The following is a 16,718-nucleotide window of genomic DNA, read 5'->3' as shown; positions in this document are numbered from 1 at the left end:
TTAATGTCTGTTTTTCTGATACCCCAATCCTTGTTAACCAAATTGTGTCAGCTTATAAGCTCACCAAGAGAGCTTTCTCTGATCTTATTTCTAAAAATTCAGAAAAGATTGCTCTAGCTCCTTTAAGGTTGCAAGTGATTTCCAGGGACTTGCTAATTACTAGGCTTCATGAGACTTATGATTTACCTAACCAACAAAGTGCTAAGTTGCAGGCTATAACAGTTGGTAACCCCTGTAGCTAACCCCAACATTGCAACCCAAACAAATTCTTAGCATTAGTTTCCTTTGAAGAGACATACAAGATTTGAAATATTTTTTTTGTCAGGAAAAATTTACGTACATAAATTATATCAAAATAAAATATTGGAAAAAAAGATTTCTCTTCATCCAAAAAAAATTATTATCAAACTAAAAGATACAAAGTTGTCAGTTAAATGTTTTGACGATAAAATCTTAAACTATGAGGGGAAAATATCCGGCTAGTAAAATTAAATGTCAAACAAAAATACAACTAGAAGAACTTCAAAGCATTGACCTTACAATTGTCATCTCCAAAATATTCCTCCTGAAAAGAAAAATAATCGTTAAATAAAATAGGTCTACGTATATTATCTTACTATATTATTCTTAAGAAAAGTAATAAAAGTCGAAGTAACAAAATTTGATCTTACTATGAGAAAAGTAATAAAATTAAAAGTAACAAAGTAAAAAGTATGTTAATCCCTAACAATCGTGTGTTATATAAGTTATATGTAACATACTGATCCAGAATCCTTAGATCATTATTTCGAGGGATCATATGTAAAGAAATCTTTTTAGCCTTTCGTGGATATTTTTCGCGGAAGGGTTTTTTCTTCTTTGAGCGAAGCCCTTCTGCGTAACTGAATTTTTTTCTTAAATCTAGACCTTTGAAATATATATCCAACATGCCAACCTGAAGTAATATGTTATATAAAATTTAACAGGCACAGAACATGATACTAGTAAAAATATATAACAAAAAGGTTAAAGTGATAAAACTTCAGGGAAACAAAATAAAAATATCTAATCAAAGTGATCCCTTTAATCAGACACAAACTAAAAATATATTAAATAATAACTTTCCCTGACCTAAAAATATCGCTTCATATGTCTCTACCCATATCTTTTGATAAATTTGGTGGAAAGAAACCGAGCGAGTAACCTTGTTATATCCTCCGGGACCTCTACCAGCGGGTCTTATTGTGAGTTACATCAAGCCTGTAGCTATCAAAGGTGTTGACCTTAACACAGAAGCAACTGTACTGTACACATATAATTATTCTCCATTCATTGTTCCCTTTATTTTTCTCCAATGCAAAACCCAATGTAGAGTAAGTAAAAAGTCTCCGAGGAATGATTACAAAGAATTAGAGAAGAACTCGAGGAGTTTTCTCAAAAACCCAAATTCAGACAATTGATTATTTCCTTTTCGTTATTACAACAATTTATAAGCTCGAGACGCTCAATTTTTTCTGCTGCAGTGTCTTTTTTTATATGACTTCAAATATTTTACACACCCATTCACTTATACTGAACCGTAAGTCAAATCGAGTCGAATCAGATATAAAATTAATAATTGTGTATTACAATTTTTTTAAACGAGTCGGATAGCTCATTTTTATATTAAGCGAGTTCAAATCTCAAGCCGAACTTGACTCATTCAAATGACCATCTGAGTTCGAGTTTAACATTCTGTTCGGCTCAACTCGAATTAAAAGTTACGTATTTGTATTTTGACCATGCTTCCAACTAATCAAATTTTGGACCATTGGGTGACGAAAGTTGCATGAAATCAGAACGTGTTTACTATTTTAGTGGGCAGTTTGCTATCGTCCATACAAAATGTTCATATACAGGCGACTGTAGAAGTAACACCTTTTTATTTCATTTATGTAATTAAATATGTAAATTGTCAGAATTGAAATAAAAAGGGAAGAAAACAGTAGAGCGTGTTTTCCGGTGCAGCATGAATAAGCAAAAGCTGGATCACTGCCACGTGTCCGAGAAAGTGACCGTGTGATTGACATGCAACGGCTGTGATTGAGTCTTTGTTGTTGAGATTTTATTAGCAACTGCAAGAGAAGTGTAAATCAAGTGGGCAGTGAGCGTCCGAGAGAGAGAGTAAGAGAGAGAGAGAGGAGAGAGATTATAGAGATCTTCTCTCTGCTGCAACCAGCTGTTGATCAAGATATACATACAGAGAGGAGATTGAGATTTGAGAAGGGAGAAGATTTTATAAAGTAATTTGTACTAGTATATGTGGGGATTGTCTTAAATTGAGGTTGCAGAGCTGGAGCAGCAGTATCCATGGCGGCGTTTGCAGGGCAGTGACTTTAATGCATCAAGTAAAAACACAGAGAATTTAATTGTTCGAAGAAAGTCAAGAAAATAAATTAAGTCTTGAGTTGAGAGAAAAAAGAAAGTAGAGTATTGTACTAGCTACTGCTACTACGTCTACTACACATCTTCATTCCTTCATCTTGCTTTAACCTACCCAAAAACTAACCTTCAAATTTGTCCCTGAAAAGCTGCAAAAATTACATAATCCCAAAAATAGAAACACCCCCCATTAATTAAATCCACAGATCCAAGCTACCCCTTTTCTCCATAAGTGTTGAACAATTGTTTTTTGGTTATGGATTCTTTGTGCAGCAAAATTAAAAAATGTCAGGTTTTTTCACACTAGCTGGGAGAGGTCAAGAACAAGAAGATCACAAGTCTAACAATAACAACATCAACAACAACAGCAGCTTGTTTTTGTTCAGAAACGAAGAGATCTACGACAAGAATTTCGAGCTATGGCAACAATACTATCAGTTGCATCATCAGCCGAAGCAGCACCAGCTCCAAGATGTGGATCTTTCACGCTCTTCAGGTTCTTCTAATCCTGGTGCTAATACAAGATCATCTACACTCAACAACAATAATATCAATGGTTTTAGTATAACTACAGATCATGATGAGCACCAATCTTTAGTTTACAATAATAGGGTTAGTAATAATAGATCATCGACACATTCATCATCAGGATTTGAGGTGATGATGAGGCCATCTGGAGGAAGTTATGGAGGAAGTTATGGAGGAGGAAATAATAACAATAATATGGGGAGTAGTAGTAGCATTGGTAGTATAAATTGCCAAGATTGTGGTAACCAAGCTAAGAAAGATTGTATGCACATGAGGTGCAGAACTTGTTGCAAGAGCCGAGGGTTTCAGTGCCAAACTCATGTCAAGAGCACCTGGGTTCCTGCTGCTAAACGCCGCGAGAAACAACAACAGTTGCAGCTTCTTGGTGCATCTACCAATTCTTTAACCCCAAATTACCAGCACCTGAGTTTGATTAGAGAGACTGAGACTACTCCTAAAAGGCCAAGGGCTGAAAATCCATTGGCTTGCACTCGTTTGTCCACTCATACATCAGGTATTAGTCTTCTTCTTGTTCTCTACTATACTTACAAACAAACACTCCCCTCAATTTCCGTTACATTTTCTATGACAGATTTCATCTAAAGATATGTTGAAATTTAAACCATTGTTTGTGATTCTTTATAATACTGTTGGCTAGTAAAACTGACAAAAAGGTCACACTAGTGGTTTGTGAGGTGTCTAATAATGTTACTAGCACACAAGGCATAAACTTAGACTTAATATAGACATTGTTTGTTTGATGATTTTTTGTTGTCTTAGGGTTAGAAGTGGGTAATTTCCCGGCTGAGGTGAATTCTCCAGCAGTGTTTCGGTGTGTAAAAGTGAGTGCCATGGACGAAGCAGACGAGCAGTTTGCATATCAAACAGCTGTTAACATTGGCGGCCATGTTTTCAAAGGCCTTCTATATGATCAAGGCCTGGAAAGCAGCAGCAGCAACCGTTACGGTGTCGTTGGTGAGAGCTCATCGAGTGTTGTTGCTGCTCAACAACCAATTAATCTGATCACTTCTGGAACCACCACCGGAGGAGCACCGACATCAAACAATCCGCCCGGTGTTACATGGATTGATCCTTCCATTTATCCAACTCCTCTCAATGCTTTCATGGCTGGTACGCAATTTTTCCCACCACCAAGATCTTGACAAACAGCACAAGCCAACTACAAAAATTCTCTCTAGCTAGCTATTCTGTTAGAGCATTATTAACAAAATTTTCATTTGGTCGCTTGAGTTTTAAAAACCAACTTCACTACATTACCTTACATGTTGTTATTACTTAATACTTATGATGATGATGTTAACGTTAGGAGCTAGCTAGCACTGCAGCTAGACAAGGGGAATTTTAAGAGGCATTATGTATTGGAGGCTGATTAGATGTTGGTTTTTGAATATTTGTTCAAGTTTCAATCAAGATACTATTGTTATTACATTGTTATTTGTTTTTATTAGTAGTAATTGTTTACTAGTAGTAGGGGCTGTTTATACTTACTACAGCAGATGAGTCTGTAATTGTGCTATTCCTAGAGAGAGTTTTATGCTACATTTGGATATGTGCTTAAAATAATTCAGTAATTAACTACTAGTACCTTGTCTTGATGCAGTCAATATTATTCTGGAACTGCTCACTTATTGATTGATATGATTTGATTCAAAATCTACTTTTTGGTTGGGTTTTCCAACTCAAATCTTACTTTTTTTCCCCTTCACCCGTTTAGTTGCTGGACATTCAAGTGATTAGATAGCTAGGTTTCGTGTTTTGCTTGCTTCCAGTCAAGACTCAAGACTGTGTTATGAGAAATCTAGTTGATTATGTTTGACAAAAGAAATAATAAAAGGAGGGTTCTGGCAGTTGGTGTCTGCAAAGCTTTTTATGCACTGCCAGATCAAACTTTGATTTTCCAATCTATAAAGTATAACTGTGACCCTTGTCTCCCTCCTCCTCCTGTCTCTATCCCTGAATCTCTTTCTCTTTCTCTTTCTCTCTTGTGTGTTACTGTATGCACCTGGCTTTTGCATAAGAATTAATTGGTGGGCCTTTTTTCATACTTCGAACAAAGGGGAATGAAATGGACATGCATGGAGATATAGAAGCTGCAAATGTTTAATGCCTTCTGCAAGTATGAATATACATGTGATCTCAATTCATGGGAGTGTAACAAAAACACACAGTTGGAGTTTGGGTGAGTGGACAACATTAACAAACCATACTCACAATAGTGGTGAGTTAGTTGTATGTATTTAGGTTAAGGTCCATACTATATGTTCATAGATTAGATATCATAAGATTAAAGGTTTTATGGTAACTTTTATAGGCTACTAGATTTGGTACATGTGAAAGAAGAACAGAAGGATTTAGAATCTTTCCCTAGTTTGAAAGTTCTCATTTATATTACAACTTCTCTCTGTCTTTGATAGATTGAGACCTTGCATTATTATCAAATTTACCCACTTTATATCTTCATTATTCAACATGCATGCGTTATATACACATGTACACTCACCGGTTCACATATACTCACCCATGCTGGTCCACAATAATCAATTATTAACAAGCCATTTATCCCGTAAAATAAATTTTACGGATCAATCCTAAAATTGACAATTTTATCGTGAATAGTGATGTAACGTCTGCATTAACATAATTTCTCGCAATAAATCTAGCCTATAAAATATTTTTACAGAGAAATTGTTACAGCAAACGATTACCAGGACCTGCACAAGTATATTCACCCCCCAATAATACGAAACCTATACATTCTTCCATTCAGCTAGTAGGATTACTTTTCTTTTCTTGCACAATATGGTAATCGTCATGATTAACATTTGAGTTGAGCACCGAGATTATAATCTGAATACTATTTTGCTATTTTCAGAATAATATTTATATGAAACAAGAGTCGTCCGAGTTGGACTATGGTGCCTAATAGGAGAAAAACAACTTTATAGGAAAAGATGAAAGTTACACGTTCCCTCGGCAAAGATAGTAGCTTTGCAGATTATTGTGAAATTGCTTTGTACATGAAATTCAGGAGTTTTGTATATAAAAACATGGGCATTGTATCTATCGTAGACTATGCACCAGTTACTCCTACTCATAACTGTAAAGATTAAAAAAGCTTAGTTAGTTATGATTTCTTTGTTGCTACGCATGTAGATGAATTTTGATCTTGAGTTATTTTGAGACGCAAATTTTTGTTCAACTAGCGGGGAACAACATACATCCTTAATCAACGTCATATAAGCTTTATATGGGAACTGTGGAGCTAGCTAGGGTTATATATCTAGCTGCTGCTGGCGCTAGAGAGCAGTTCAATGATATGTTTTTTCGCTATACTATACTCAATTTTAATAAAATATACAAACGTAATATTTATAAGTTTTATTTTCATTTTTTTTACTTTTTACAAGTATATTAAGATATGAAAAAAAGTTGAGCAATTGAGTGTTTAAAAACTTATCACTTGTCATATCCTTACTCACTTCCGAATTTTGTTAGAAAAATATATTCAATTATAAGATATATAAATCTAATTACTCAAAAAAATATGAAAAAAATATTAATTCTTGTAATCACATTAAAATGTATGCATTGTCAAGCCTCTTTGTAATATGTGCTCATAATCTTCTAGGGGTGTTCATGGTTTGGTTTAGTCCGGATTCTTGTTTTTTTCAAACCGAACCAGTAAAAACGGTTTTTTGAAAATCAAAACCAAACCATACCAATTAAACGCCGAGACCAAGTCAAAACAGACCATAAAATAACAGATTGGTTCGGTTTTGAACCACGTTTTGAACTTAATCTTTTACTTGTTTTTGTTAAACTTACATGGAAACAGTTATTGAAGTAAATGTAATAAAAATTTTATCATATATTGGTATTATATATTACATAGAAGTACTATGATTTATATTTATAAATATTTAGTTTACATATGACCTTCATATACTTTAATTTAATTTAAATAATACTAAGTATATGAATTAGAGTATAACTGCAACATATTAACTGAAATTTTTATTTAAAAAATAATTTGATATTTTTAATATAATAAACACCCACACATAAACAAAACCATAATTTATAATCTTAACTTGCAGGTATATAATAGAATTTTTATATATTATTATATAAAGGTCCGGTTTGGCCTAAACAGTTTTAATTTATTGGAAACCATAACCAAATCATTTATGTGTGAACGGTCCGGTTAACCAAACCATTGAAAATGGTTTTAGCCGTTTCGGTTTTTCTTGGTTCAGATTGCCGTGGTCCGATTCGAATTCACGGTTTGATGGATTTTTTGAACACCCCTATAAGCCTACAATAGATACTACGAGTTTACTTAATTTTATTAATGTAATTAAATACATGGGATTCATTAGTATTTATGATTTAAGAAAAAAACAAAATTTGCTATAATTCTTGTTGTCTACCCATGAGTTCCATCATAGGAAAACCGACAATGGAAACAAAGTGTGTACATTTTTTTATTTGAAAAATGAAGAAGCAAAGGTCAGTAAAATTGTTATTTTTACGCGTGAAGTCAAAACGATATACTTATTTTGCAACATCGTAACCAAGGAATGTGAAATGGTAGCACCTTTGTGTAGATAGATGCTACTAACAAGATGACATGGAAAAATTCTGGAGTTGTCTTGATACGGAAACAATCTGCATACTTGATGGCAGAAGATATAATAGTTTATTGATCGGGTGATAAGAGGGTCAAATTAGAACTGGATTTCTGGGACAAGCAATCCCTTTGTCTTCCACAATTCTATGTAATGCTTTACTTTCTGTTCCTGCCAGAATGTTTCGTACTACTAGTTAATTATTTTGCATGTTTATATCCCCTACCAAATTAACGTATTGTATTGTTTACTTGCTATTTCAGAGATGTCACGTTTGACCATATTATCTATTTACGTACTCAAAAAATAGAGGAAGCTACTTGCAGCAATCAGATAACCGTTGAAGCCAATTTTGTCAAGCACTAAACTTTAATATTAAATTTATGCCGGATATTCGTTTAGAGATTATAAGGAAAAAAAAAATATTTATCAATACTATATTATAATAACTAAAATAGGGTATATTTTGTTTCAACGGTTATTTCTCTATTTTAATTATTAAAAATAAATAGTGTTATACAGTTATTAAACTACTAAACTACTAAATTGCTAAACTTCTAGATTTAGTCTCATTATCCCATTAAACTACAACAAAAACTTATTATACTAAATTACGATAACGGTTTCTTCTAATTCTTTTATTATTTTATATTATAAATTTATAATTATTATATATTTATATAAATATAATAAAATTTAACTTTTAACGAAACCCGTGCATCGCACAGAATTTAAGCTAGTATATTTAATAAGAATACGATCGGGATTTTGGGATAATTTGGACTGTTCTTGAGAGTAGGTCCGTCAATATTAATTTTCGGATCACTCTCAAGGTGTTTATGTACCCTTATTTACGAGGATCAAGTCCACGTAATTATATTTAATATTGGTTATGACCGTGTCACAAGATTAAATTCTACAGTAGTACTATAATCAGACTATACTTATTGTAGATGTAACGTCTGGGAAAATTACGTTTATATAATATCATATTTATAATAAATTATGTGTGTTAACGTGTCATTTATGGGAAATTAACTGTCAAACCCTAATTGCTATGTGTTATGTGTATTCTGTGTCGTCCCGGTATTTTTAAGATATTTTTCGAATACTTTATTTTTGCATTCATAGCTTTCATTTCAAAAGTTTTACGACCAGAATCATGAATTTAAAGCAGGTATTTCAAATAAAACAATGGACCTTATTTTTCATCAAACGGCTTTTACCATCGCATTATTCTGAACATCTAGGTATTTTATAAATTTTCTCGTTTCGCGAAAAATGACTTTTCTGGGCCCCATTGGGTGTTAAAAGCCTCACAAAAATCACATTTTTATTTTTATAAAATTATAGGACTTTCATTTATACCATTTTCTTGTATTTTTGTATTATTCATAATTTTTGGGAAATTTTGGCATATATATTGTATATATAAAATATTTATAAATTAAATTTCAATACTCAAAAATTATAAAATAGGGGCTTATTAATTTTAAAAAGTGTAGAATTAGGTCCTTAATTTTAATTAGGAGTATTAATTTTACTAGTATAAATAGCCTAATTTTTTATATAATTATTGTTAATTAAGTAATTAAAAATCAAAAAATACACAAATTCTCTGCAAACCGGGTCGGGTAGAACAGTTGTGGGTCGAAGAATCAATCAGTGATTTTGAATTGAATACAACATCAAATCAAGCACTTCGAGTATCCAAATCAAAGGTTTTCATCTGTTCTTTCTGTTTCTAGCATCAATTTCATGTTTTAATGCTTCGTTTTTTATTTTCGATTTCTAGGGTTTATGTTCGAACTATGGGCTTTTTGATTCTAGGGTTATTATGATGTTTTGATGATTGATATAGCTTCCTGATGTTATTTGCAATCGATTCATGGTGTTTAATCGAACAAACGATACTTGGATAGCAAAGTTCGATTATTAGGGTTTATGTTCGATTTTCAAATCACAACTCTGTAATTTCTGTGAATCTTTGGTATGTGTAATGTTAGGGGTTTGATTATACTGTTCTTTAGCTTTGATTTGCACTATAAATCATCGAGTTTCATGTACAGAATCAAAAGTTCGATATTTGGCCGGAGTTGATGTCGGTTGTGATCGGAGATGAAGATTCCGTGATATTTTTGGTTTATTTTGGCCGGGAATAGATTGTTGTAGTTGGCAGGAATGAAAACCCAGTGAAAAACACACCCAACGGTGTTGTTTTTTGCCTGAAATTGGCTCACCGGAATCTGCTCCGGTGGCCAGTTTCTGGGAAAATTTTGTTCATATTCTTCATGACCCGGAATTGACCCGTTTGACCCGTATAAAATACCCGGCTTTGATCCTAAATTGTCAGAGTTTGAATTCTGACAGGTGTTTCTGGATTTTTATTTTATTTTTATTTTTATTAATTTTAAAAATCAGTTTTATTTATTTTACAAATTGATTAATTAATTATTTAATTAACTGATTTATATTATAAATAATTCTGAAATATTTTTTAAAAATCAGATTTAATTATTTTCTTAATTATTTATTATTTATTTATTATTTATTTATTATTTAAAAATGATTAATTATTTTTATAATTAATCAAATAATTTTCAATAAATCATAATAAATTCATTTTAATTCCAAAAATTATAGAAAGGTCATTTTTTAGTTCTGATTTTTCTTAAATAATTATTTTAAAATTATTTTAGGGTTTAAAAATTAGTGATAAATATTTATATTGAATAATAAATTGAATTGTCTGTGTTTAATTGATATTAATTAGACCGTTAGTTTGATTCGAGCGAAACGAAAGCCCTTTGACTCAGAAAAATGAAATAATTTCATTAAAAATAACATTAGAACCTAATTTCTTCTAGAAATTAGTTGACTTTGTTCTTTGTTTAATTATCAGCCGAATCGCGTGCCGAGACGAGTCCGATAAATTCTGAAAAATAGGAAACGAGTCAGATAATGATCAGTTGAGCGATCAGCGAGTCAATTTTGATTCTAAAATTTATTTTAACTATAAAAATGATAATGTGCTTATGTGTATTATGTGGTTAATCGAGTCTTACTTGTTAATATATAATATACGAGTCAGTCATAAGCGCATGGGTAGGCAATAGGAACGATGTGAAGTCGGTTCAAGACGCAATTGAAGTACGAATTGACTAAGCCAGTCTATTTCTCTAACAGAAGCTAAGCCAGCAAGGCAGGTTGAGTCGGTAATAGATGAAGGAGACATATTTGAGGTGAGTCGCGCAGAAGGCAAGTTTTTCCCCTATTCTAATTTCAGAATAGTGATATTTCTTCAGATTCTTATCACGTTTGCACTCTTTTAATTCTTGTTCATAAATATTGATACCCACTTGTTATTCTCTTGTTCATATTTCATTTCGATTCTTGATTTCTCCTTTTTCTTTGAATTCCTTATTCATATTCCAATTGTTACTCACATAGATTGATATATTCTGGTGATTAGAATATGGCAAAGCATACTGATTATTCCGGTTGCTATGTTATGGACTGGATAATGATATTTTGGGGATTAAGTTTTACTTAATCCTAAGGACCGGGACATAACCGGATCCTTGAGATGGGCCGTAGTGCCTGGGTGCCCGACTGGATCTATATAGTGAGATATAGATCTACACTGTATCCTGGCTGATCAGCAGGGTATAGATGCGAACTTGTGTCCAGTTTAGTTCGTTTGTATTCGCCAGCAGTGACGTTCTTTCTATTCTCGCGGGGTTATATCTTTGCAGATGTACCTAGGTTACCAATTCATTTATACTGCTTTAACACTGTTTATATTTTGTGGACTTGTTGAGCAATTTTTGGCTCACCCATTTTTGTTGTTATTCACCTTATTGTTTTCAGTTAAGAAGGAATATGAAACTCATCAGGACTTGAGTGGTAAAGAAGCGGGTCAAGTTTCGGGATCCTCTCATACCCAAGGTGTTGATCCCAATCCAAGAAGAAAGTTTTGAGTTACCGAACAGGTGGAGTGTAGATAGTTAGTGTGTGTGTTTGAATAACAGATTAAATTAGTTTAAAACTGGTTAGACAATAGTTTGTAATAAAGAGAGTTTGTAAGATTTTGAATTTGGTTTATAATAAAGTAGTTAGTGATTCTTGCTTTCATACTTCAACCTAAAAAGATCATGGTTAGTGTTCAAGGGGTTTAGATACATTTCTTAATTATTTGTTATTCAAGTTGCACAGGCTTGGTGATTAGCTAGTAACCCCCAGACTTATACCCCGGATCTGGAGGGCGTTACAGTAGATTCACTATTGAAAGCAATCAATCAAACCGTAGTTACGAAATAAAACATATATGCATTCATAGAGTTTTGAGAGAGAGGGGGAGAGAGACAATGAGAGAGAGATCTTAAGTCATAACTCTCACGATATCCTAAAAACTAAAATGTTCAAGTACATATAACAGAATGACAGCACACACTACTAACAACTTTTTCCGCCTTATTTTTAACTAACAGTTGTTGACTTGGTCTTGACTTGGCACCCTGTTAGCTGAGCTAGCTTCCACATCATCACATTTTGTAACATCCCCCCTCAAGTTAGGAGAGTCACAAAGATTGACAACTCCTAACTTGGACTGTAGAGATGCCAACTAATAAGATGTATGAGTCTTGGTGAAAATATCGGAAGGTTGAATAGCAATATGAATATGGGCAGGAGAAATGAGACTAGCCTCTAGTTGATGTCACACAAAATCTCAATCAATGTCGATGTATTTTGTTTGCTCATGAAAAACGGGGTTAAAAGCAATGTGCAAAGTTGAGTTATTGTCACAATAGAGAGGCATAAGAAAAGAAGTAGAAGACTGTAAAGTATTCAGCAGATTAACAAGCCACATAACTTCACAAGACATATCAGTCATTGCACAATATTCTGCTTCATGAATAGATCGAGAAACAATGGCTTATTTCTTACACTTTCAAGAGATTAGGGAGGATCCAAATATCACACAATACATGGTGAAAGATATACGAGATTCAGCACACCCCCCCCAATCAGAGTCACTGTAAACAACTAGCTATAAAGGTTTATCATGAACAAAAGATAAACATTGACCAATGGTGACTTTAATAAACTTCACCATTTTGTAAGTAGCCAGAAGATGGTCAGTCTGAGGACAAGAAATAAATTGGAACAACATATATACTCCATTGAACAGGTCAGGATGAGTTATAGTCAAATACAATAAGCGACCTACTAGACGACGATAGATAGCCACATCATTAGAAGACAACAAATGAGAAGTGTTGTCAATCAGCTAGTGATTTTGCTCAATGGGCACAACTAAAGTTTAACACATGTCAATCTCGTATCTGCAAGTATGTCAAGTGCATACTTGTGCTGATTAAGAAAAAAAGCAAGTAGATGAACGAGCAAGTTCCAGTCCAAGAAAATATTTCATAGGACCTAAGTCCTTAATCTTAAACTATGAATGTAAGAAAGATTTCACTTGGGAGATGAGATCATCAGAATTCCCAGTGACTAAAATATCATCGATATACACAATAACAGCCACAAAACCAACACTTGTCTTCAGATTAAATAAACTATGATCACAATCAGCCTAAGAGAAACCAAACCTGATCAAAGAGGTTGCCAATTTGTGATTCCAAACCCCGGGTGCCTGTTTGAGCCGATAAATAGACTTTCTCAGCCTACGGACCAGTTCAACTCCAGGTGGAAACTTATGTGGACTAGGAGACAATTGTTAAAAACCCGGTGGAAGTTTCATGTAGATTTCTTCAGTAAAATACCCCAAGTAAAAAGACATTATTAACATCCATTTGATGTAAATGCCAATTAAACTTTACTACCAAAACAAGCATGACACGAACAATGGTCATTTTAGCAACATGTGCATACGTTTCAAAAACTCCATACCAATAGTTTGTGTGAACCCCTTAGTGAAAATTCTGGCCATGCACTTGTCCAAATTACCTTCAACAGTGTATTTCACTTTAAAAAGCCATTTACAGTCAACTATATTATTGTTAGGGGGCCTGAGAACTATGTCCCATGTATGATTATCTCCCAGTATAGTAATTTCAGCCATCATAGCATCAACCCATGGTATATGAGTTACACTTTGTTTGTAGGTGTAAAATGTTGGAACTGCACTTATGTTTGCCAAAAACTTGACATGAGGTGATCCGAAGACATGGTAGGAAATATATTTGTGCAAAGGATGCACACACAGGTTAGCAGAAGGGGAAGAAATAGACCCTGCTTAAAAATTAGGCCAGGTAGACCAGTAAAATCCTTGAATTTAGAGGACAAAACTTTTGTCTAGATGTCCCGACTAAAGGAACAATCTCAGAAGATGAAAGAACATCAACAGAAGTGCTATCTGAGAGTATAGATGTCTCACAGGGCAAATAAAGTGTATCAACAACAAAAGGAGAATTTAAATAACAGATAGGGGATACATGGAACACAGGCTCAACAGAGGGAGGAACAATAGTGGTAAATGGAAATACATTCTCCACAAATATTACATCTCTTGAAGTGTAACATTTCTTAGTATCTAAGTGCATGACTCTGTATCCTTTCTTGCCAATTGGATATCACAAAAAGATACATTTAAGTCCTCTCTGATTTAACTTGTCAGCTAGACTAGACACATTAGCTATATAGCATAAACATCCAAATACTTTCAGCTGGTGATAATCAGGGTTTTTATGCTATAAAAGCTCATATGGCCACCTATACTGAAGTTGAGGCGTTGAAAGTAAAGTGATAAGATGGACAACAGTTAAAATAAAGTCTCCCCAAAGAGTTTTAGGAACAGAAGCTTGTACCATGGGGGATCTAGCAACACCTAAATTATGTTGATGCTTGCGTTCCACCACCCCGTTTTGTTGAGAGGTGTGTGAGCAAGAGGTTTGATGGTAAATACCAACAGAAGCAAAGAAATTATGTAAGATGCGATTGGTAAATTCAGTGCCATTATCAGACCCTAACGGTCTTGATTGTGGCATTGAATTGAGTCTTAATGGACTGAATAAAATTTTACAGAAGAGTAGGAACTCGAATCTTGTCAGAGAGCAAAATTACCCAAGTACATTTAGAATATTCTTCCACTATAGTAAGAAGGTTATTACACTTGCCATGATTATACACTTTATAAGGACCTCATAGGTAAATATGGATAAGATCAAACAACTTGTAACTAGATATATCACTGGAAGGAAAAAGTAACCTCTGTTGTTTAGCTTTAACACAAACATCACAACATATAAACAAATATGAATAGACAGAAGGAAAAACAAACAACATATTCAGAACACTAGCTACAAGATGACCTAATCTAGTATGCCAGATTTTAGCCTTAAGAGGTGGTTCTGTATAAATGCTTGAGCAATGATGAGAAGAGGACACATTATGAGTGTATACACCGACATCAATGCTACCAATATCGACCGTCTTCTTCACTGAACAGTCATTTAACAAATAAGAGTGTTTGGAAACGATAACAGAAACAGAAGCATCTGCAGTTAGTTTGGATATAGAGACAAGATTACACTTTAAAGAAGGAACACATGAAACCTCAGATAATGTAACGACAAGTCACCAATATGAGTGATAGGGGATGTGGTTCCATTAGGTAGCTGCAAGACATCATTTAAAGGTTTAGAGTGTGTAACAGGGCCTCATCATATACTATATGATATGTGGCACCTGAATCTAGTATCCAAGTGATATTAGACCGTGTATGAACTGTATATATTGTATAGGAAAAAGAAACACTGTTTATCTTACCAGAAAGATGTGATGCAGTATTCCAGTTACTCATACTCTGTATAGTGTGTTGAATCATCTTGGTAAGCTGCTCACATTGTGCATCTGAAAACATTCATGTAGAACCATAATCACTAGACTTGTCTGCAGAGTTTGATGCCTTAACAGTAATTTGAGCAGCCTTTTTGACAGGAGCACATGGTGATCTCAATTTTGGTTTAGGTTTACCATATAACCGATGCCAATCAGGATATCCATGAAGGAAGAAATATTTATCTTGAGAATATCCTGTATTATGACAATAGTCATACACTTTCTCAGAAAATGGTCTCGACTTTTGTCCACTAAACTTGGCATTCGTGGCCATATTGTCAGAAACAGTACTCAAATGAGCAACTCTTTGACTTTCTTCTTGAAGCAACAATGAATAATCTTGACTCAGTGTAGGTAGGGGATTCATCATGAGCATTTGTCGTCTAACTCCAGTAAAAGCTTCATTGAGACCCATAAGAAAAAGACTCAAGCTGTTAAGTTGCTCATAAGTCTCTAGTTTCGTATTCACTTCAAAAGTACAGAAATTTTGAACACAAACACATGTAAGAAGAGGAGTCAGGGCATCGAGTTCATCAGTTAATGTTCTCATCTTAGTGAAGTAAGCAGTAATTGACAGAGTACCCTGATTTAGAGTAACAAGATCTTTCTTCAACTGAAACACTCAAGGAACATTATTCTGAGAAAAGTGAACAGAGAGATCATCTCAGATGTCCTTAGCATTGCTAAAATACACAACAATGTATCTAATTTCATTTAAAATTGAGTTGAGTAACCAGGACAACACCATATGGTTACATTGATGCCAAATATTGTGCAGAGGTGAAGTAGTTACAGGTTTATCCAATGAGCCATCAATCAATCCCAATTTATTCTTGACAGATAATGTTAATTTCACAGCTCGACTCCATTGTTGATAATTAAGAGCAATTAGAGGTTGTGTAACCAATGCAATTCTAGGATCATCAGAACTTTGTAAATAATATGGATGAAAAGCATCAATGACAGCAGTTGTGTTTATGTTACTTGTAGATGTTGTATTGTTTATTGTATTGTTTGTTTGATTAGCCATAGGAGATGAAAAACAACAGCGAAATAAGATTGTCTAGGCATAAAAGTATAGATCTATCACATGTTAAGAACAATTACAATGATGTATTCTCAGAGAGATTAACAAACAGTTGAGCGACATATAAAAATCACAACATTGAATACGATGCAGTATGTTAACAAGAACAATAAAGAGATTGCATCAAGTACACAAACTAATCTCAAACATACAGATGAGAAGAAGATTGTAGAAATTACACTAAAAATTGA

The 16,718-nt window shown here is 33.7% G+C and overlaps 2 protein-coding genes across 2 annotated transcripts; one reads left to right on the top strand and one right to left on the bottom strand.

Annotated features, from left to right (window-relative positions):
* The first annotated feature begins 1,964 nt into the window (after positions 1 to 1,964).
* On the top strand, positions 1,965 to 4,450 carry LOC141713423 (protein SHI RELATED SEQUENCE 1-like). Its single transcript, XM_074516844.1, has 2 exons — positions 1,965 to 3,442; positions 3,709 to 4,450. Exons 1-2 carry the CDS (start codon positions 2,686 to 2,688, stop codon positions 4,089 to 4,091), a joined length of 1,140 nt encoding a protein of 379 aa, XP_074372945.1. The 5' UTR covers positions 1,965 to 2,685; the 3' UTR covers positions 4,092 to 4,450.
* Positions 4,451 to 15,462: 11,012 nt separating this feature from the next.
* Positions 15,463 to 16,470, bottom strand: LOC141715070 (uncharacterized). The gene is made up of 2 exons (XM_074518555.1): positions 16,234 to 16,470; positions 15,463 to 16,053 (listed from the first exon to the last, which is right to left on the bottom strand). Exons 1-2 carry the CDS (start codon positions 16,468 to 16,470, stop codon positions 15,463 to 15,465), a joined length of 828 nt encoding a protein of 275 aa, XP_074374656.1.
* Positions 16,471 to 16,718: the final 248 nt, after the last annotated feature.

The sequence above is a fragment of the Apium graveolens genome, chromosome 3 (genome assembly GCF_009905375.1).
Source record: "Apium graveolens cultivar Ventura chromosome 3, ASM990537v1, whole genome shotgun sequence".
Taxonomy (NCBI): Eukaryota; Viridiplantae; Streptophyta; class Magnoliopsida; order Apiales; family Apiaceae; genus Apium; species Apium graveolens.
Note: the sequence above shows the minus strand (reverse complement) of the source record. Positions and strands in the feature narration are given on the sequence as shown.